Source organism: Nycticebus coucang, chromosome 15, assembly GCF_027406575.1.
Source record: "Nycticebus coucang isolate mNycCou1 chromosome 15, mNycCou1.pri, whole genome shotgun sequence".
Lineage (NCBI taxonomy): Eukaryota > Metazoa > Chordata > Mammalia > Primates > Lorisidae > Nycticebus > Nycticebus coucang.
Window position 1 is genome coordinate 86,350,053 of NC_069794.1, and position 24,059 is coordinate 86,374,111.

The 24,059-nt window shown below is 34.4% G+C and overlaps 1 protein-coding gene across 3 annotated transcripts in view; it reads left to right on the plus strand.

Annotated features, from left to right (window-relative positions):
• NBEA (neurobeachin) overlaps positions 1 to 24,059 on the plus strand; it is a 754,735-nt gene that overhangs the window by 78,839 nt on the left and 651,837 nt on the right. For all 3 annotated transcript variants that reach the window (XM_053563534.1, XM_053563535.1, XM_053563536.1), the window contains exons 2-6: positions 7,200 to 7,431; positions 10,673 to 10,773; positions 11,030 to 11,125; positions 15,728 to 15,849; positions 17,664 to 17,790. In XM_053563534.1, coding sequence (XP_053419509.1) covers positions 7,200 to 7,431; positions 10,673 to 10,773; positions 11,030 to 11,125; positions 15,728 to 15,849; positions 17,664 to 17,790 — 678 coding nt within the window. The remainder of the gene's footprint in view (positions 1 to 7,199; positions 7,432 to 10,672; positions 10,774 to 11,029; positions 11,126 to 15,727; positions 15,850 to 17,663; positions 17,791 to 24,059) is intronic.

Consider the following 24,059-nt stretch of genomic DNA (forward strand, 5'->3'; position numbering starts at 1 on the left):
ATTCACATAACACTCATTCTTGACTAGCAAGCACTGTTGTAGACCACAGTGACAGTACAGTACATTTTAAGGTTTTTAGAAGAGGGTCTGAAGGAATAGGATGCTTTCACGGTACAAACACTGTTAACAATGGCACATTCCAATGTATAGGAAGGCTCGATTCATTTATCATTCTCTTTTTGACTATTCTCACAGTTATTTGGTACACCTTTTCAAAGAACTGATGTTTTCAATATTTACCTTTGTGTTTGGTTTAGCTTTTTCAGCTATGTTGCATTTCCTTTGCTTTGACAAATGTTCCCTACACACTTTTTTAGTATTTTTTGGTAATTCTCCTGTATTTGAACCTTCAAAATCTTCTATATTCTTGGTGAAATAATTTTTAACACATTTTCTTTTTAGAAAGAGTCTTACTCTATTGCCCAGGCTGGAGCGCATTGGTGCAATCATGGCTCGCTGAAGCCTTGTACTCATGGGCTTCAGCAATCCTCCTGCCTTAGCCTCCCAAGTACTGGGGACTAGAGGTGCATGCAGTGTGCCCAGCTTTTTAATTTTTTTTTTTTTAAGAGATGGGGTCTTGTTGTGTTACCCATATGGATCTTGAACTCCTGGTCTCAAATGATCCTCCCACCTCTGCCTCCCAGGGTGCTGGGATTACAGGCATGAGCCACCACACCTGGCCTGGTTGTTTTTCTTTATTATAGTTTATTACATCCAGAGGTTTCATTTTTTTACCCACAGAAATCATTATCTTTTTGTATTTAATCTTCGTAGAGCTATATAAACATCTTCTCTCCATTGCTTTTTTTAAATCTACAACCATGATTTAACAGCAAGATGTTTAAGTACGTTTTGCAGTCTAGATTAAAATCTTTTTTTTTTTTTGTAGAGACAGAGTCTCACTTTATTGCCCTCGGTAGAGTGCCGTGGCCTCACACAGCTCACAGCAACCTCCAACTCATGGGCTTAAGCGATTCTCTTGCCTCAGCCTCCCGAGTAGCTGGGACTACAGGCGCCTGCCACAACGCCCGGCTATTTTTTGGTTTTTTGCAGTTTGGCCGGGGCTGGGTTTGAACCCGCCACCCTCGGTATATGGGGCCGGCGCCTTACCGACTGAGCCACAGGTGCCGCCCTAGATTAAAATCTTGGATCTGTCACTTAAGTGTGGCTTTTGGTCATGGTGCTTAACCTCAATCTTCGGTTTACTTCCATGCAGGCAATTGTGCCCCACAGGTTTCTCCATAGTATTGTTTCAGAGATTTATTTCAGGAGTGTCCAGCCTTTTGTCTTTTCTACTGCACACTGGAAAAGTAAGTGTTGTCTGGGGCCACACATTAAATACACAAACACTAACAAAAGCTGATGAGCAAAAAAAAAAAAAAAAAGATCCCTGTGTACTTTCCGCGATATCCTATATTACAGATAAGCAAAACAGCTCTCACATAACCTGTGGGCCGCAGGCTGAACACTTAGCCAGCTCTTTCTACTATGTAATGCTTTAGTTGCTAATAAGTATTGAACCACTCATTACAAGTTAATAAATAGTTTTCTAGTCTTGGAATGGTAGTTTCATTCCGCAGTTAGCCTCTTTAACACTGATGGATTAAAAATTATAATAAAGGTTAGAAAGACCAACTCTCTAGAAAACATAGGCACACTCTCTGACTGGAGTGTCCAACCTGTGGTCTGCGGGGTGCATGTGGATTATCTGAGGACCTTTTTGCTTAATGTGGTGGTAGATGTCACAAAAATTATGCACAAACCTTTTCTTTTGCTCTTCAGCTTCTGTTAGTATTTGTGTGTTTAATGTGCATCCAAAGACAACTCTTATTCCGATGTGCAGCAGAGAAGAGAAAAGGGTGGACACCCCTGCCAAGCTACAATAAATATTTTTGCTCCTTTTGGGAGTGAGATCATTGCCCTCTTGCAATTAAATGATACACAGAAAGGGCATTGTATTTTTGACTGTGAAAGATGGAAGCTCAAGCTTCACATAATAGAACTTGATTGTTAGAATTATAGATATTCATTGTTAATTCCTTTAAAAGCGCACTTTTTCCCTCCACTGAGCCCATCTCTGCTACTTATATATTTAATGGCCCTTGATTATACTAGATTCTGCTGTAAACCAGCAGTTACCACTGGTTTATAAGATTAAAGTTTTTTTTTCAGTGCTCTTTCATTTTAGTATTACAAACACATCCTTCCACAGGCTTATTCACAGACTTAGGAGCATAAACCTCAGTGTCTTCTGTTGGTTCAGGAGTCCTGGTATCGTTGACTTTTAAGCCTTTTAATTTTTTTATTTTAGTATTTATTTTATTATTATTTTTGAGACAGAGTCTCACTCCATCTCACTTTGTGCCATGGTATCATCATAGCTCACAGCAACCTCCAACTCTTGGGCTCAAGCCATCCTCTTGCTCAGTTTTTCTATTTTTAGTAGAAATGGGGTCTTGCTTTTGCTCAAGATGGTCTCGAACTCGTGAGCTCAAGCAGTCCACCTGCCTCGGCCTCCCAGAGTGCTGGGAGTACAGGTGTAAGTCACCGCGCCTGGCTCACAACAGTCTTATAGACAGGAACTTTTATTCTCGTTTTGTAGATAAAATAGCTAAGGCTTAGAAAAGTTGTTTCATTAGTCACAGAGCTAGTGACTGTTGCTGCTAGACTCCGAATCTAGGAAATCTGAATTCAGAGCCAGTCTCTTAACCATTGTTGTAGCTAGTTTTGTTGATAAACCAGAAATAGTAGAAGGAGTTGAGATTGTTTTATACACAGAAGTAAAAATAGCCTTTAGGGTGGCGCCTGTGGCTCAAAGGAGTAGGGCGTCAGCCCCATATACCAGAGGTGGTGGGTTCAAACCCAGCCCCAGCCAAAAAAAAAGCCTTTAATGAGGGAGAATATCTAGGTTAGCTAAATAGCAATTTTTTTGCTCTGATATGGTGAAAAATGCAGAGTAGATAAGAGTATGACATTTCAAAATTTAAGACAAATACTGTTTTTTAAAATCTTTAATTTTAGAAGACTTTAAAAATATTCTTAAATGAGATTATGTTGCTTATATAGACTTACATGAAGACAGACTTCTCGTGTTTGGATCTTGAGAGTTCTGTTTTTTTTTTAGCCGGGCGTTGTGGCGGGCGCCTGTAGTCCCAGCTGCTCGGGAGGCTGAGGCGAGAGAATCACGTAAGCCCAAGAGTTAGAGGTTGCTGTGAGCCGTTGGACGCCACGACACTCTACCCGAGGGTGGTACAGTGAAACTCTGTCTCTACAAAAAAAAAAAAAAAAAAGAGAGAGAGAGTTCTGTTTTTTAACTTTTTTCAAGGTACTTGAACACTCTGTGCCTATAATTCTTTATCTGTAAAATAAACATAATAGCTTCTTAATAGATATAAAGCACTTAGAATCATAGTAAATGATATGTAAGTTTAGGTGGTATCACTGTTATTTATTCTGTATGTATTATACCATGTGGTCATCATTCTATATTTGCAAATACCTTTCAATGATGGGAAATTAATTCTGCTTATTTTAAAATCTCAAAATATTACAGGGGTACAAGTATTTTTTGTTACGTATATTGATTTTGTTCTGCTTTAGTCAGGGTTGTAAGCGTGCCTATTACCCAGATGGTATTCATTGTACTTGTTAGGTTTTTGCTCCCCCTCCCTCCCCTGCTGTTTGATTTCCACTGAGCTTTACTGTTCTCCACGCATGTGTGTGCTTACTGGTTAGTTCCAGTTTCTTAGTGAGTATATGTGATGTCTCTCCATTCTTTAGATACTTCATTTAGCATAGTGGTCTCAAGTTCCATCCAAATCTTTGCAAACTAGAAAAGTTTCATGGCTGAGTAGTATTCCATAGTATACATATATTTTTTTGTTCTACTCATGAATTGATAGGTACTTGGATTGATTTCATATCTTTGCAGTGATGAATTATGCTGCAATAAACATTTGAGTGCAGGTGTCTTTTTGTTAAAATGATAGCCTTTCCTTTGTGTAGATACACAGGAGGGGAATTGCTGGATCAAGCGTAGGCCCACTTGTATTTCACTGAGTAGTCTCTATACTGTTTTCTGTAGAGGTTGTACTAACTTGCAGGCTTACTAACAGTATATAGTGTTCCTTTCTGTATTTGTGCCAGCATCTGTTGTTTTTATACTTTTTAATAAAAGCCATTCTAGCTGGGGTAAGATGATATATCATTATGGTTTTAATTAGCATTTCCCTGATAATTAGTGACATTGAGCATTTTTTCATATGTTTATTGCCATTTTTCGTTCTTTTGAAAAGCTTCTGTTCAGGTGTTTTTGCCCACTTTTTAACGGGGTTGTTTTTTTCCTTGCAGATTTGCTTGAGTTTGGGGGGAGATTCTGGTTATTAAACTGTTATTGGATGTATAGTTTGCAAGTATTTTCTCCCATTCTGTAGGTTGTCTATGTGCTCTGTTGACTACTTCCATAGCTGTGCAGCAACTTTTTAATTTAATTAAATTCCATTTATTTATTTATGTTTTGTTGTTATGATTGCCATTGGGGTCTTCTTCATAAATCCTTGGCCAATATCTAGAAGAGTTTTTCTAACATTTTCTTTTGGAATTCTTATAGTTTCATGATTTACATTTAAGCACTTCATCTGTCTTGAATTAATTGTTGGGAGTGGTGAGAGATATGGATCCTGTTTCATTCTGCTGCATGCAGCTATTCAATTTTCCCAGCACTATTTATTGAATAGGATTTCTTTTCCCCAGTGTATATTGTTGGCTTTGTCAAAGGTCAGTTGGCTTTATGTGAGGGAGGGGTTTTAAATCTGAGTTCTCTGTTTCGTTCCATTGGTCTACTTTTGTGCCACTACCATGCTGTTTTGTTTACTATAGCCTTGAAGTATTGTTTGATTCTGGTAATGTGATGCTTTCACATTTGGTCTTTTTACTTAATATTCGTTTGGCTATTCAGACTCTTTTCTAGTTCCAAATGAAGTGTGAAATAATTTTTTCTATATCTGTGAGATATGACATTGGTATTTTGATGGGATTTGCATAGAATCTGTAAATCACTTTGGGTAGTATGGACATTTTATTGATTTGATTCTACTGATACATAAACATGACGTTTTTCCTTTCATTTGTGTTATCTGTGATTTCTTTCCTTAGTGTTTTTTTGTAGTTCTCTTTAGAGATCTTTCACCTCCTTGGTTAAGTGTATTCCTACATATTTTACTTTCTTTGTAGTTATTATAAATGATATTGAGTCTTTGATTTGACTCTCAGCTTGACTGTTATTGGTGAATAGGAATGCTATTGATTTGAACACGTTGATTTTGTAACCTGAGACTTTGTTGAATTTATCAATTCCAGAAATCTCTTGGTAGACTTTGGGGTTTTCTAGATATAAGATCATGTTGTCACCAGTTCTACTTTTTGATTCGAATTCTACTGTCTGTCTTTCCCTAATCTTGTCTTTCTTTTGCCTCCTTTTTCTTAACTGCTTATATTTTGTCTTCATTCATACTTTATATAAATTGTAAGCCAACTTTGACATTTTTTGAAATATGGCAGGGTATACATACATACATGTACATCTTTTTCTAGGAATTTATCACTGTTAATTTTATGGGCATTTTCTTGGCCACCAACATATCCTAGTTGGTAGAACAGTAATTTCTATAGACCTGAATGTATTTAATATTTTGGATTTTTTCACCCATGAGAAAGAATGAAATCCTACCATTTTCAATAACATGAGTGAAACTGGAGAACATTATGTTATGTGAAATAAAGCACACATGGAAAGACAGTATTTTGTATATTTTCACTCCTATGTGTGAGATAAAAATTAAAACAATGATCTCATGGAGATAAAAATTAAAACAATTTATCTCATGTTTTAATCAAAAATTAAAACAATTGATCTCAAGACAGAGTAGGATAGTGTTTTCTAGAGGCTGAAAAGAGAAATGGGGGATAAAGTAGGGATGATTTATGGCAGCAAAAATATAGTTAGATGAATTGAACATGTTCTAATATTTGATAGTAGTACAGGGTGACTGTAGTCAACAGTAACTTACTGTATATTTAAAATAACTAAAAGAGTGGAATTAGGATATTCTCAACACAAGAAAGTGATAGGTGCTTGGGGTGATGGATGCTCTAGTTACTCTGATTTGATTATTATACATCATATGCGTGTTTGAAAACATCACATGGACTTCATAAATATATATAACTATTGTGTACTCCTAGTAATTAAAAATTTAAAAAAATAAAATATTTATTGAAATAACAAATGAGAGGACAACTTCACATTTTTCAAGTGTTTATATATGGTTATCTTTTTATTCCTAAATTATCCATTCTGTAGACCGAAAGGATATGTGGTTTGTTAAGTGTTCCTTTTTATGAATGATGGTTATAACTGAATATAATAGTTCATATGTGATTTTTATCAACAGAGAGTATAAGAGTAGTATTATATTATTTTATCTTACGTGTATTTGTTAATCACAGTGCTAAACTGTCATTTGGGAGGGACAGCACTACTTTGGCCTCATTTGACATAATGTCAAAGTCAAATATGTCAAATGAACTTTATCCAATTTACATTATATTTGTGCTTTTACAAAAATGTATTACAAGACCTTACATATTTTTCTGTTAAACTTATTTTGAAACATTCATTCCATAATTTCCTTATTTATTATAAATTATTGTAAATATCAATTTCATATTTCTTCATCTTCCATATACAGAGATTAGACTCAGTTACATCTCTTTCTGCCTGTAAGTCCAGTGAAAAGTCTATATGAAAAAAGAAAATGAATTGTACATCTTAAAATTTATTCTTAGTGATCACTGTATTTTCTGTTGAAAATGATCAAACTTTTCCTTTTAGGAATTTTTCCTGAATTCCACCCAGTTGTTAATACCTGCTGTCGTGTGTTCTTTTCTTCTAAATTTGCAATCATGTTTTTCCATCTATGTAAAAATTACATTTCTGTTTGCTAGTTTCAATTCTTACAGTGCTTTTCACTCACCTATAGCTCTTCAACTTTTGATCAAAATTAGTTCTATGCCAGGTGACTTTCAAAATTTTTAGAGTAGTTATGCTTTCTTGCTAGTTGAAATTTTGGTATTATTTTATTTCATGTTATAAATAATTTCCCAGGTTATTGCTATTGTTTCTTTTTGCTTACTTTCAGCTGGTTGGTGGAGAATTTGACTTGGAGATGAACTTTATTATCCAGGATGCTGAGAGTATAACGTGCATGACAGAGCTGTTGGAGCATTGTGACGTGACATGTCAAGCAGAAATATGGAGCATGTTTACAGCCATTCTGCGGAAAAGTGTTCGGAATTTACAGACTAGCACAGAAGTTGGGCTAATTGAACAAGTGTTGCTGAAAATGAGTGCTGTGGATGACATGATAGCAGGTATGGGTTATCTGACAGGGAAGTATATTTAAAAAGGTTATAAGGTTTCATGTACCTCTCTTTGTATCCTATAGGTAATGTAGATTTATTGAAACTGCCTTGGTTTAAAATAAATAGAAATATATGGACATTTTTCCTTTTATATAAATAGAAAACTGAAAAAGGGAAGAAGCCAAACATAAGGACTATATTAGACTAACATAATTATTAGTTTTGCTTTTCTGAGTTTTAGAAAACCTAAGCAAGTGCTTAGGTGCTATGACATTTTTCACAAAAATAAATCCATTATCTGTTTCTGTAATATTTAATTAAGCCTTTACATAATTAAAATATCACAGTACATGCTACCATTCTGTATCATAAGCCAAAATTCTCCTAACTCCAAACCTTTCAAACTGGTATTAGTGGAACTGTGACACAGGAAGTAGCAAAACCTGAGGGGAAGCATAGTGTCTTGGTGCTGATAGCCAGGAAGCTCCAGCATAGGGATTGTGTGATGTAAAAGTGTTTTCATAATTCTACAAGTGCTAATATTACTCTTCAGAATATCATATCTGATCCTTAAAAGTAGTTCAGATACCAGAGAATACTATTTAATATTTTGACGTATACATTTAATTAATTTAAAAATATATGGAAGAAAATTCTAAACAAAAAAGAATGAAATGAAGAATGGGTTAAAGAACAATTCTCTTTTAATATTTAAAAAAAATTATTTTCTTACAGAGTATATTACGATTATTTCTAATTATTTTCAAGGTGGCCTGTGTCTCTTTTTAAAATGATTTGTTGTTTTTCTATTGGGTACTAATCGTTAAATTGACTGAAATTGAAATTCAGGATTAATGCATCTTTAAATATCTTTTTAATGAACATATGGTATCATTTCTATAAATTCTAGAGTTAACGGAAATTAATTTAAAATTAATGTAAATAAATCTACTACTAAGGAAGAAACAATAGCCACCAAAACAATAATAGATTCATTTCTGAATATCTTGTAGTATGTTAAGTTCAAAGAGCTACTTTTCATTTAATTATGTAGTAGTAGTGTCACTACAGGGTGGTTAAACATTTATTGTAAATTGATAATTTCTAGTCTTAGTATTTCTTTTCTTTTAAATATTCTGTTGTCCAGAAAAGATCTTCTGTAATAACATTATATCGTGCTGCTTGGTTGTGTTGCATATATAATAAATAAGGGATTTAAAACATTTTATAGTTAATAAATTTATCCTAGCACTCTGGGAGGTCGAGGCAGGAGGATTTCCTGAGCTTATGGGTTTGAGACCAGCCCGAGCAAGAGCGAGAGCCTATCTCTAAAAAATAGCCAGGAGTTGTAGTTTGCGCCTGCACTCTCAGCTACTTGGGAGGCTGAAGAAAGAGGGTTGCTTGAGCCCAAGAGTTTGAGGTTGCTCTGTCTCAAATAAATAAAGTAAATGTGTGTATATGTGTATAAATTTAATAGATGACTTTTTGTTATAATTTTTTTTCTTAGTCCCAGTGCTGATAAGGGCATATTTTTTATGACATCCACAGGAGATGAGATAAGGCTTTCAAATAGAAATTCAATTTTTTAAAAAAGCATTTTATGTAATCCTTTAGGAAATCTTTGTAAAGCTTGCCATTGCAGCAATTAGCTTAAAAATGCTTTATATTAGCTTAGGGTTTTTAAGGTAACTGATTTTTACCTAGCATTTTTTTTCTTAGAAAAGGACCTTCTGACTTCCATGTTCTAACATTTTTATATATTTTTATTGCTTGAATGATGAAACATTTTGTTATAAAATTATTCTGAAAAATGCCATATCCACTGAGATTGATTGCTTATTATGATGTTAGGTAAGAATCAAATGATTATTTATTGATGAAAATAACCATATTGAATTTCTATTTTTTTAAATATGCAAATAATACTTTTGAAGGTTCACATTTTAGTTATTAATCTGGGTATTGAATAATAGTAATAGTATATTAATAGCTAGTTATTTTAACTTACACTAATCTAACCCTTTTTTAAAGTGATGAACTTTTAAAATATATGTATGTGTATTTGTTTTTAATAACTTGTGCATTTAATTCTTAAATGCTTTAGAAATTGAGAAAATGAAATGTAAACATTTAGATGTTTAATTTTTAAGAATAACACTTGACAAAAGTATTAACATGTAGAGAAAATAATGAGAGATGAGGGATTAAATGTATAATTTTTCTCATTATTGGTAAGCTGGTAAGTTCTGTTTTATGCTCCTGGACATATTAGCATGATCGGTACTACTAGTGATACATTTAAACTACACTTCCATTTATAGACTACTGAGTAAGAGTGAGGGTTCTGGAACACTACTGTCTAGGCTTGAATCCTGACTTGAGTACTTGCTAAAAGTATGTGTCCTTGGGCGATGTGAATAAGTTATCTGTGCTACAATTAGCTCATTTTGAAAGGGGGTAATAATGGTACCAACATCATAGGCTTGTTATTGACTATTTGTGAAATTAATACACGTAAAGCACTTAGAACAGTGGTTCTCAACCTTCCTATTGCCTCCTAATGCCACGACCCTTTAATACAGTTCCTCATGTTGTGGTGACACCCAACCATAAAATTGTATTTGTCGCTACTTCATAACTGTAATTTCGCTACTGTTATGAATTGTAATGTAAATATATGATATGCAGGATGTATTTTCATTGTTACAAAGGGGTCATGACCTACAGGTTGAGAACCACTGACTTAGAATAATGCCCTGCATGGAGTAAGTGCACAAAATGGTTATTAATGGGTCTAGGAATATTTCGAGAATATATTTTATTAAGGGTAGACAATTCTAAGAAAATATTGTCAACTATCACTTTTTCATTTGTAAATAACTGATTTTCAATGTTATATCTTTGTACCTTTGCATATTTTACACGCCCCCCTTTCTTTTTCTGAATACAAAGGAGTGTGTGCGTGTGGTGTATATGTATTCTGGGAATATATACCATCTATTTTGTGTATTTACTAAGAAAGCTTAGTTGAAATGGCAAATCTAATGGGGAAAATCCTATAATCAAACAAATCTCTTTGATTATCTGAGGGTTTAAAATTGTTAAGTAGAATGGCTATTGATGAGGACATTTAGCTGTATTAGACATATGTGTATGACAATTGATAACTTTTTATCTTGCAAACAGTATATTACCTTGACAGAATGCAGCTTATGACTAGAGTTCAGAATAACTTTATTTTCCTTTGAAGATCTTCTAGTTGATATGTTGGGGGTTCTTGCCAGCTACAGCATCACTGTCAAGGAGTTGAAGCTTTTGTTCAGCATGCTTCGAGGAGAAAGTGGAATCTGGGTAAGCTGTGGTCAGAGGGAGAAGTATTCAGTATCAGGCCATTAATACTTAATGTTCAAGAATTTGTCTCTAGAGAGCTATATACTTTAATCTGTAATAAAAACGGTTTCTTCTTAAATGCCTTAGTAAATATTTAGTAGATGATTTCAAATCAATTTTCTCTCTACTTAGAAAATAGTTGAGTGGCTAGGGTGGTATGTTAAGTATTGATGCCAAATTTATACAGTGACATTTTTTTCTTTTATTGTTTCCTCAGCCAAGACATGCAGTAAAATTATTATCAGTTCTTAATCAGATGCCCCAAAGGCACGGTCCTGATACTTTTTTCAATTTCCCTGGTTGTAGTGCTGCGGTAAGTTTTAAATACATGTGTTTATTTTTTATTTACTTATTTTTAGGTGTGTTCCATAAAGGTATGATATTTATATATAATGAAATTCATTAACTTATAAAGTAGAATTTGATGAGTTCTGAGTAGTTATGTAACCACCACCGTAATAATGATTTAGCACATCCATCACACAAATTCCCTTGTGCTTGTTTGAAGCCAAAGCCCTCCCCTGTCCCTTGCAACCTCTGTTTTATTTTGTGTTCCTATAGGTTTTAGATTGTTGTATAATTAAAATCGTACAGTATGTTGTCTTTTGTGTTAGTCTTCTTTCATTTACCATAATGCTTTTGAGATTTTCCTTATTATAATTTTAATCAGTAATTTATTCTGTCCTTTTTATTTGAGTAGTGCTGCATTTTATGGATATGCATTGCATCCATTCACTAGTTGATGGACATATGGTTTCTAGGTTTTAGCTATCTTAAATAAAACTATATGAATCTTCGAGCACAGGTCTTTCTTTGAGTATATGTATTCTCTCTCTCTCTCTCTTTTAACCAGATGTATTTTTATTCAGTATTTTAAAAATACAGACTTTGTGGCAACTTATAAATTTCTACTATAATAATCATTGATACTTAGAACCAAGAAAATAATATAACCAAAAATTCATTTCCAAGAACAAGCAGTACCCTTTATTAGGGGTAGTTTTCATTTATGTATAATTTTGCTTTTAAAAAAGATGATTGTTATAATCAAATATGTAACCACTTAGGTACCTCTGTAAGTCCTATCTGTTAAAAATACATTCTTTTAAAAATCCAATTTAATCATCTCATTCTTTTTCAGTTTTTCTCCAATGATAAAAGTACTCTTTGATGGAGAGAATGCAAAAAACAGTTTTTGAGTATCCCCAGATCATACATGTACAATAAAGGTTTGGTTCTGAGGAACAGAGCTCTAATTAGTGAAGTAGGCCCAGTTTAGAAAGTGGCAATGAGGTGGTGACTAACAGTTGTCTAGTCATTATCAACAGTTAACGATTTTAGGGATCTTTGTTTCAGGTTTCTGTGGTTTAGATGCATCCAAAATTTCTTTGTAGTTTGCATCATTCCCTTTGCCCAGCTAACAATGATGACCATTTGATCTGAATTCTGACTTTCAGGGAAATCTTTCTTTAAGTGTTTCACAGAGCCACAAAATTTGCAACCACCACCATCAGCATGGAGTCCTTCTGGGTTATCAAGACAAGATCTAGACAGGTGTCCCATTTCCCCACAAACAGAACATTTTGCAAAAGGAAATTCACCAACAGCTGGGTCTACTTTAGCCTTACACTTGGTTATTTCATGCTTTGTGGACCCACACCGGTAACATATTCCACTGCCCAGATCTTGATTTTCAAGGGTGACTGGGCAATCTGCAATTATGTGACCAGGTTTTCTATGATGGAAACATACCAATGCATTTTTCTTTGCTGCTTGTATTTTTAATCATCTTCCTTCCCGTTGACTTTCTTTAAAGCAACTGCAATTTCTTTCCTTACTTCCTGAATGTCTATTGCTATAACCTCTCCATTGTGAATCATCTGTGAGTTCTGTCATCGGTATTCCATGAATCTATTCACATCTTCATTTAAGTATTCTTTTTCTTTTTGTTCTTTATATGTTTTGCTTGGGGTGCATTATTTTTAACGGATAGCCTATTGGTTTCACCTTGTTTTCGCTTTGGTAGGTTTTGGCTTTTTCCCTCACAGGACTGCTTCTTCATGTCTCCCCTGATGTTGCAGAAAAGGGTCTCTTGTCACGTGTGGTAGTAATGCATGCCCACCACGTCATAGATTCATCAGATGTACCCTAGCAATTGCTCATGGATCCTCCAGAGCAGCTCAAGCATATGTATTCTTGTCTGTGATTAAATAGTTGAGTGAGATTACTGGGTTTTATGGTAATACATGTTTACCTTGATGAGCAACTGTCAAATCATTTTCCATAATGGGAAATTTTGCATTTCCATCAGCAGTGTATAAAAGTCCCAGTTGATCTGCATCCTGGACATTTTTAGTCCTTTTAATTTGAGACATTGAAGTGGTTACATTTAGTAGTCCCCCCTTATGTGTGGGGTAAATTCTAAGAACCCCCTCTGTGGATGAGTGAAACCAGGTGTAGCACTGAACCCTGTATATAGTGGAACCTCCATAGTCGACCACTCACTTAATTTTACCTAATTTTCATAGACCAGACATGTAACACATATATCAGTACAGTAAGCCCCGTCTCCTTATTTTGACTACCTCCACATGTTGACCAGTTTGTTATATTCCCTTGGGTGGTTACGTTATAGAGGTTCTATTATACAAGGTTGGACAGGTTCACAAACTACTCCTAGAAAAAGTGCTGCATACATCATTGCTGAATATCACTACCTTCCAGGTCCTCCCCTTGGGAAGCTATGTACTGACACCTGTGCCTAGTCCACCCTGGAAAGCAATTTTTTAACTCTTTTTCTGGAATGGCCATCAGAGCTGTTGTTGTATGAGGTCAGAAGATTAAGTTCGTGAACTCATCCTAGAAAAAGTGCTACATACCTCATGTTGAATATCACTAGAGTCACCAGATGGCCAAGGGCAGTACTTTGAAGGTGACCATAGTGATATTTAGCAATGAGGGATATAGCATTTCTTTCTAGAATGAGTTCATGAACTTAGTTATCCAACCTCGTATGTATTATGTTTTTTCTTCTACCTATTTCTTTTACATATGTACCTATGATGAAATTTAATTTATAAATTAAGCACAGTAGGAGATTAGTAAACAATAATAATAAAGTAGAACAATTATGTGAATGTGGTCTCTCTTTCTCTCTCTTCTAAAACAATTTTATGGTACTGTACTTACCCTTTTTTAGACCATGATTGACCGTGGGTAACTGAAACACAAAACTGTAAATAAAGGGGAACTACTATACAGGTCCTCATTGTAGTTTTAAACATTTTTTTTTTTTTGTCTGAGCTGGGTTTGAACCCACCACCCGGCGATACACGGGCCGGCGCCCTACTCCTTTGAGCCACAGACGCTGCCCCTCATTGTAGTTTTAATTTTGCATTTCTCTCTCATGACTTACGATGTTGAATATTTTTTTACGTTTGTTGGCCATTCTTACTTTTTCTCTGTGATGTTTGTGTTCAAATATTCTGTTCATTAAAAAAAATTTTTTATCTTACTATCCTAAGACTTCATTATATATTTAGGGTGTAAGTTTATTTGATAAATTTCCCTTTTTAAAAAATTAAGAAAAGCTATATTGTTTGAAATTTAAACTGCTGAATTAATTGCCTAAGCATAAAAATCAGAAAGGCTATTGTACAGGAAATTTTTACACATTTGTAGCATTTAAATATTGGTGTATGTACGCACATGTGCATTTAGACAGTAAGCACTTATAAATCTTTGGCCACCTTGAGATTATTCATTTACCGTATGTCGAGTGTTTTTTATGTCTTACATCAAATGTAGGAAATGTAGATTATATTATCTTCAACTCTAGTGGATAGACATGTAAAAACAGCTTGTTAACAATGAGAGTTAAGAGTGATGTTATAGATCGAGAGCTATGGGAAAACGAAAAGAAACTGAGCTGGGTTGAAGTCTAGAAAAGCTTTACGGATCAGGAACATTATTTTGGTATTGAGGAATATTTGGGATTTTGTTGGAAGGAGAAGTGTTTTGGACAGAAACATCATTTTCAAAAAGAAGAACTATAGAAGGATAGGTGGGACAGCTGGTCCATGTATGAGTACTCAGGGAGCCACAGTGTGTGCCAAGAGTCTGTGTGCCTAAAGGAATTTAAACTTTGTTCTGTAATCGGATGATTTTTGGTATGGAAGCTACATATACTATTTGAGAAAAGCCATTGTCAGCAGTGCGAAGGTTCTGTTTGAGGAACAGATCAATTGTTAAGTCATAATGTTTTAGTGGAATTTGGACTTCTAGGAAAATAAATGAATCCACTCAGATGTTTCTTGAAATCAAGTAATCTACAGTTTTCTCATTTAGTTTTTTGTATGGCTATTACTGTTATCAATGGAATCCTATATTATTCCTTTCCTCCTTCTAAGTGGATCTGAATTCTTTTTTGGTTGTAAATTTCAGTGATTAAGTTTCTGAATAATAAATCTCATGCTTTCCCCTCCTTTGCTTCAATGCTACAAACATTATGAGTATTTATTTACAGTCTCTAACACAGTTGTTTCTGGCCCTAAAGATCAAACCTCTTTTGATCAAATGAATTATTACTGAAAATGTAGCATTAATCATTGTAAACTGAAATTCTGAGGCATATGTATAAGGGCCTGTACACTGGTAAAACTAGAGGGGTACTTCTTGGAGTATAATCAGAAATACTTTTTCTACCTTAGAGATGAATATTTGAAAATTCAGTGTTTCTGTAGTCAACAAATAATATGTTTAGATACATAAGATAATAGTTTTATTTTACGTATTTGTTAATAATTTTCTGTTTTTTACCTTGATTGTTTTTGATCTGGAAAAGCCATATTTGATGTTGGCTGCTATCATGTTTTCTTTAACTGATGCTTTTGTACCTGTTTTTATTGCCTTGTAGGCAATTGCGTTGCCCCCTATTGCAAAGTGGCCTTATCAGAATGGCTTCACCCTAAACACTTGGTTTCGTATGGATCCATTGAATAACATTAATGTTGATAAGGACAAACCTTATCTTTATTGGTGAGTAATATGTGTAATTTTAGGACTTTGTCTTTAAGTACTTCAGTTCTATAAAAGTATACATGTAACAGGCAACGTATAAGATAGAATACATATATATGTAAAACTATAAGGACACACCTTGATTTTATTAGCTGTTGATTCTAGGCAGTCTCTCTTGTCATTATTATTAATTTTTTTTTTTTTTTTTGTAGAGACAGAGTCTCACTGTACCGCCCTCGGGTAGAGTGCCGTGGCGTCACACGGCTCACAGCAACCTCTAACTCCTGGGCTTACGCAATTCTCTTGCCTCAGCCTCCCAAGCAGCTGGGACTACAGGCACCTGCCACAATGCCCGGCTATTTTTTTGTTGCAGTTTGGCCGGGGCTGGGTTTGAACCCGCCACCCTCGGCATATGGGGCCGGCGCCCTACTCACTGAGCCACAGGCGCCGCCCTATTATTAATTTTTTTCAATTAAAGTTTAATAGTCAAAGGTTACACACTTTCTTTCACAGTCTGCTTTAATATAGATCAGTTGTAGGATTTTTAGTGAGTATTGCTAGTCCCTGATCGAGGAGAGGAAAAAAAAAGTCTTACCAGATTTCATTCACTTTGCCTTTTCACAGAATTTGTTCTAGGAACGTAATTCATATATGCTTTTTAAAATACTGATAATAACTTCATAAGAAATTATAATCAGATAAGGTTAATTATTTGGTATAGACAAGTAGCAGAATGAATTGATCAACTCAGCAATAGGTTAATCTGTAAGGACTGAAAGCTTGATAATTTTTGCATTTCAGTAATGCACAGTGTACCATATTACTAATAAGATCATCAAACATTCATTGGTTGCCTAACTATATGCTAGGGATTATAAATGCTTCTGTATGCTGATTTATTTAATACTTGTAGTGTTCAGAAATAAGACTGCCTGAGTTCAAGCCTTAATTTTACTACTCTACTTACTGCACATCTGGGTTTTGATGTCTTCATGTGTGAAATGAGGATAGTAATAGTATCTGTCCTGTAGGATTTAATGAGATAATAATATTTAAAGTACTTTGTACAATGGCTGCCTAAGAAATGTGAGTGCAGAAAATTGTGAACTATTACTACCTTGTTTGCTCTATTATAAAATGTTAAATATAGATAATAATGAGAGGGAATTTTAGATAAGCATGTGAACTGTCAAACATACATGAGGTTGGACTAAAGAGTGCTCATTTAAGGGGATCAGACATTAATTTTAGTGGCACCTTCAATTCTTAAAGCATTTAAATTTTTTTCTACATAGTGATGGGATTTACAGCTAGCAGTGTGCCTGCAGAATACTTTTTAAACTAAAAATGTACTCCCTTGCTTGACCAGCTGCATTATCTATCAAACTTGGCACAGATCAAGTTTTTTTTTTTTTTTTTTAATTTGTAAGCTGTCTCCAACTAACTCGCAGAATTAGAGAGCAAGTTGTTTTTTAAGATGAACTGTGTGTAAATGTGTTCTGTATTTGCTGCTTGCAGATGCTTGTTAGGGTGATGAAGTCTACTTGGTAGGTTTTGTTACTCAATTTTCCTTACACATTTGTGATACTTTAAGTTGAAATAGTAAAAACTTCCATAGTCTTCTCTTCCTTCACAGTTTAAATTTCGTATGTTTTAGTTATTCTAAACCTTTTATATTTGAGTTTATTTATTTATTTTTTGTTCTGTGTTAAACTTCTTCTACTCTACAGGGAAGTAAGTAGGTTTTATTTTTATAAGAATGTTTTAATGGGCATTAGACATATGGTTCTTTTTATCAGAGGATATTACACTATTTTCAGTTTTCTTTACAGTTTTCGTACTAGTAAAGGAGTTGGTTATTCTGCTCATTTTGTTGGCAACTGTTTAATAGTCACATCACTAAAGTCCAAAGGAAAAGGTTTTCAGCACTGTGTGAAGTACGATTTTCAACCACGCAAGGTAGGTATAAGTAGATACCATGTATCTGTTGAGAATATTGCAATTTATAATTCCCACTTCTTTTTTTCATTCCCCCTTTTCTTGAAACTCACTTGTTACAACTTCTGTGCTGTGCTCAGTCACTCCTTTTTCTGTGTCTCTCAATGCTTTTCTCTTATGCTTGCCTACCTTTTCTTTTTAATTTCTTTTTTGTCTACATTTTGTTTTCTGTAAGATCAATATTGTAACCTCATGTACTGTATTTCTCTCATTCTCTCATGGTCTGTTCTGTTCTATGGCATTTTTTCAATAAATGCTTACTGAGTATTTACTGAGTGCTAGAAACCATTGTAGGCACTGGGGTTATTGCAGTGAACCAAACAAGACAACAGTTCTGCTTTTGTGGAGCTTGTTTGTATTGGAAGTTTTATTCAGTCTCGTGGTAGTCTTCTGCTCTTATTCTTATCTTCAGAGCTCATTCTTATATTTCCACGTGCCAATGAGAGGCCGCTATCTGGATGTCTTTCTTGTGCCTGGATCTTAGAATATGTAACACCACATATTTTATTTCCAGTCTCGTATTCAGTCACATTTTTAAGTCCTTTGTTTTGATTTCAGAGGTCTACCATCTTTATAATAATTGAGACTTGAGCCAACTTTTTGCAGTGATCAAAACTCTTCTTTTTAATCATTTTATCATTTTAAGTCTTTTTTATCATATCTCTGAAATATATCTGTCTCCTTTTTAAAAACTCTTTACCTGCTGCTTAAATTCTTCATGTTGCCTTCTCCTTATTTTGTTTTATGCATTTCTTCCTCTGCCAAAGTAATTTACATACTAGTATCTGATTTGTCTTCTGAGCATATTCTATCACTCAAACCAGCCATTTACTTCTTGCTCACTACAAATTAAATCCAAACTTTGTCCCCCATGATTTGGCTGATTTGTTTCACTTTTTAAATCTTTTCCTTCTGTAGTGTTTAGTGTACAGTATGAACTGCATTTACTTGTTCCCTCCCATGCAGCTCGAAGTCTTCAAATCTTACCACACTGTTATGTTCCATTTGATTTAACTCTTTTCCATGTACCACCCAACCCCCTTGATTTTTCTCAGAGTACTTTATTTCAGGGTTTCTCATAACTATTTCTTTTAAACCTGTGTTATTAATTTGTATGTGAATTATTTATTAATTATTGCAGTTGAGATCTGTGTTGGATTCATGTTTATATTCCCTCATATGCCTGACAGAGTATTCACATTTGGTAGATTGTCAAAAGATATGTTGGATAAATGAATGTAACATGACTTGAGCAACTGGAAGCCTTTTTGGTTCATAAAAGAGTAAGTTACGTTTATCTAGGCAGCTAACTTATATGGAAAGTTTATTTCCCAGCAGAGTGACACATCTGGAGTATTACTATTAATAGGGTGAAAGGAGAAGTGATGAGTCTTGTGGCCAGCACATCTTTGATAGATAATGGTGCCAAGAAACTTTGGACATGGCAATAAGAAGAAAGGTAGTCAGGACAGTAAAGACCAAATAATTTAGTTTGTTGCAATGTGGTACCCATTTGAAATATAAAACTTATTAACCTTTGTTTTGTTTTTGTTCTGACAAAGCATATATATTGCAAAAATAAGTTAAGATTTAGTATTATACGTAATTAGAGCATTATACTTGAACATTAGAAGAGATTTTGTACTTCTTAAGAAAATGGTTTTCACAGGTTTTTTTTTTTAATTAAATCATAGCAGTGTACAATAATGCAATTATGGGGTACATTGTGCTGGTTTTATATACAATTTGAAATACTTCCATCAAAATGGTTAACAAAGCCTTCACCGCATTTTCTTAGTTATTGTGTTAAGACATTTATATTCTACAATTAGTAGATTTACCTTGTACCCTTGTAAAATGCACCATAGTTGCGGTCCCACCAATTACCCTCCCTCCAGCCATCCTCCCCACTCCTCTCCCTATCCTCTTCTCTTTCCCCTTCTTTGTGGGCTATAGTTGGGTTGTAGCTTCCATATGGAAGTGTGGATGCTTATAAATTAGTTTCATAGTAGGGCTGAGTACATTGGATACTTTTTCTTATATTCTTGAGATACTTGGCTAAGAAGAATATGTTCCAGCTCCATCCATGTAAACATGAAAGAGGTAAAATCTCCATCTTTTTAAAAGGCTACATAATATTCCATGGTGTACATATACCACAATTTATTAATCCATTCATGAGTTGATGGGCACTTGAGCTTCTTCCATGACTTAGCAATTATGAATCGGGCTGCAATAAATATTCTGGTGCAAATATGTTGTTATGAAGTGATTTTTGGTCTTCTGGATGTATACCTAGTAGAGGAATTAAAGATCGAATGGTAGGTCTATTTATAGATCCCTAAGTGATCTCCTAACATCTTTCCAAAAGGAGCATACTAGTTTGCATTCCCACCAGCAGTGCAAAAGTGTTCCCTTTTCTCCACATACACACCAACATCTATGGTTATGGGATTTAGTGATGTGGGCTAATCTTACTGGAGTAAGTAGTTTTGATTTGTGTTTCTCTGATGATTAAGAATGATGAGCATTTTTCATGTGTCTGTAGGCCATGCGCTTGTCTTCTTGAGAAGTTTCTCTTCAAGTCCCTTGCCCACCCTGAGATGGGATCACTTGTTCTTATTCTTGCTAATACGTTTGAGTTCTCTGTGGATGCAGGTTATTAATCCTTTGTCAGAGAAAAAACCTACAAATATCTTCTCCCATTCTGAGGGCTGTCTACTTGCTTTACTTACTGTGTTCTTGGTTGTGCAGAAGCTTTTTAGTTTGATCAGGTCCAAGTAACGTATTTTTGGTGTTGCTTCAATTGCCCAGGGGATCTTCCTCATAAAATATTCTCCCAGGCCAGTTTCTTCAAGTGTTTTCCCTGCATTTTCTTGTAGTATTTTTATAGTTTCATGCCTTAAATTTAAGTCTCTAATCCAGTGAGAGTCAATCTTAGTTATTGGTGAAAGGTGTAGGTCCAGATTCAGTCTTCTACAGGTTGCTAGCCAATTCTCCAAGCACAATTTGTTAAATAGGATGTTTCCCCACTGAATGTTTTAAATTGGCTTATGGAAGATCAAATAACGGTAAGTAGCTAGGTTCATCTCTTGGTTCTCTATTCTGTTCCATATATCTACCTCTCTGTTTTTGTGCCAGTACCATTCAGTTTTGATCACTATTGATTTATAGTATAGTCTGAGGTCTGGTAGCATGATTTGTTTTTATTTCTGAGGAATGTCTTGGCTATTTGAGTTTTTTTCTGATTCCATATGAAATGTAGTGTTATTTTTTTTGAGATCTATAAAGTATGACAGTGGTGCTTTAATAGGGATTGCATTAAAATTGCTTTGGGTAATATGGACATTTTAACAATGTTGATTCTTCCCAGCCAGAGCATGGTATGTTTTTCCATTTGTTAACATCTTTAGCTATTTCTTTTCTTAGAGTTTCATAATTCTCTTAATAGAGCTCTTTCATGTCCTTTGTTAGGTAAACTCCCAAGTATTTCATCTTCTTTGGCACTACTGTGAAAGGAATAGAGTCCTTGACTGTTTTTTCAGCTTGACTATTATTGGTGTTTATACAGGCTACCGATGTATGAGTGTTGGTTTTGTAACTTGAGATGCTGCTGTATTCCTTGATCACTTCTAAGAAATTTTTAGTAGAATCCCTGGGATTTTCCAGATATACAATCATATCTTCTGCAAAGAGTGAAAGTCTGATCTCTTCTGACCCTATTTGGATACCCTTGATTGCCTTTTTTTGCTTGATTGGGATGGCTAAGACTTCCTTTACAATGTTAAAAAGCAGTGGAGACAATGGGCAACATTGCCTGGCTTCTGATCTGAGTGGAGATGATTTCAATTTAACTCTATTCAATATGATAATGGCTGTGGGTTTGCTGTAGATGGCCTCCATCCGTTTATGAATGTTACTTTCTTTGCATCATTATTATTATTGCTTAATATTTCGATGCAGCAATTGTCTGATTCCTTTTCTGAATGCATTTATGTTTGCTTGTTCTTTATGAAGTTTTATTTTTCTAGTCCTTATCTTAAACATTGTTATTGTTATTAAATTTTAAGCCTTTTTCATTTTGTGAAGGCAAAAAATGGAAACCTAATAGACACATGTATATATAAAAAAAAATAAAAAAAAGAAAAACTATTTAATTTTCAGTGCTACATAATTCAATATAGGAAAAGAAAAAGAAAAATGCTATTTTGCACAAATTTAAAAATGTAAATAAAACATTAATCTTCATTTTACCACAAAAAAAAAAAAAAGAAATGTCCCTTCTATAACCATTTCTTAAGTGTTCTGGATATTATCAAAAGCTTTTTCTGCATCAGTTGGGAGAATCATATGGTCTTTGCTTTTTATTTTGTTTTTGTGATGAATTATGTTTATAGATTTGTGTATGTTGAACCAGCCTTGAGACCCTGGGATAAAACCCATTTGGTCATGGTGTATAATTTGTTTGATGTGTTGCTGGATTCTGTTTGCTACGATCTTATTGAATATTTTTGCATCAGTATTCGTTAGGGATATTGCTCTATAATTTTCTTTTCTTGCTTGATCCTTTCCTGGTTTGGGGATCAGGGTGATGTTGGCTTCATAGAATGTGTTGGGTAGTATTCCTTCTTTTTCTATATTTTGGAAAAGGTTAAGTAATATAGATACTAGTTCCTCTTCAAAGGTTTGGTAGAATTCTGATGTGAAGCCATCTGGTCCCGGGCATTTCTTTTTAGGGAGATTTTGTATAGTTGATGCTATTTCAGACCTTGATATAGGCCTGTTCAACATTTCTACTTCATTCTGGCTAAGTCTAGGAAGGTGGCATGCTTCCAAATATTGGTCTATTTCCTTCAGATTTTGTATTTCGGAGAATAGGGTTTCTTGTAATATTCATTAAGGATTTTTTGAATTTCTGAGGAGTCTGTTGTTATTTTGTCTTTGCTATTTCTGATTGATGAAATTAGAGATTTTAGTCTTTTATTCCTGTTTAAGTGAGCCAAAGATCTACGTATTTTATTGATCTTCTGAAAAAACCAACTTTTTGATTTATTGATCTGTTGTATATTTTGTTTTCAATTTCATTTAATTCTCCTCTAATTTTGGTTATTTCTTTTCTTGTGCTGGGTTTGGGATTGGAATGGTCTTCCTTTTCCAATTGCTTGAGATGTACCGTTAAGTTGGTAACTTCCTCTTTTTCCGTTTTTGTGAAGAAGGCTTACAGTGCTATAAATTTTCCTCTTAGGACTGCCTTTGTGGTATCCCAGAGGTTTTGGTAGTCTCTTCATTATCGTTTTGCTCCAAAAATTTGGTAATTTCCTTCTTAATCTCATCTATGACCCAGCTATCATTCAGCATAATGTTATATAGTTTCCATGTTTTTGTATGAGTATGCAGATTCCTGTTGTTACTGAGTTCAACTTTTAGTTCATGATGGTCCAAAAAGATGCAAGGAATAATTTCTATTCTTTTAAATTTGCTGAGGTTAGACTTGTGACCTAAGATCTGATCAATTTTGGAGTATGTTCCATGGGCTAATGAGAAGAATGTGTATTCAGTTTTGTTAGGATGAAATGTTCTGTAGATGTCTGTTAAATCCAAATGTTGAATTGTTAAATTTATGTCTAAAATTTCTTTGCTTAGTTTCTTATTGGAGGATCTATCCAACACTACCAAAGGTGTGTTAAAATCTCTGACTGTTTTGGTGCTGGAGGAAATCAAGTTGCTCATGTCTATTAGAGTTTCTCTTATAAAGTGAGGTGCATTCTGGTCGGATGCAATAAATGTTAATAATTGAAATTTCATCATTTTGAGTGTTACACTTAACAAATATGAAGTGACCATCCTTATCTTTCCTTACTTTTGTTGGAAAAGTATTCTTCCCCTTGTAGGTTATGGTTTTCTTACATCTGGCTGCTTGCAGAATTTTCTCCTTCATATTAACTTTGGCAAAGTTAATTATAATGTGTGTTGGAGATGCTTTATTTGGGTTGTGTCGTGCTGGCATTCTGAAACTGTCTGCTGTCAGTTGGTTTAAAGCCTATCGTATCTGTGAGTAAAATTACAACACTGCTTTTTTCTGACTTTTCTTTGCCTGATTTATAGATAACCACCCCTTCACTCTGAGTCTGTATTTATCTTTTAAGGTAAAATGCGATTCTTATGTGCAACAGATATCTGGCCTGAGTTTTTGTATCCAGTCAGCCAACCTGTGCCTCTTTAGAGGACAA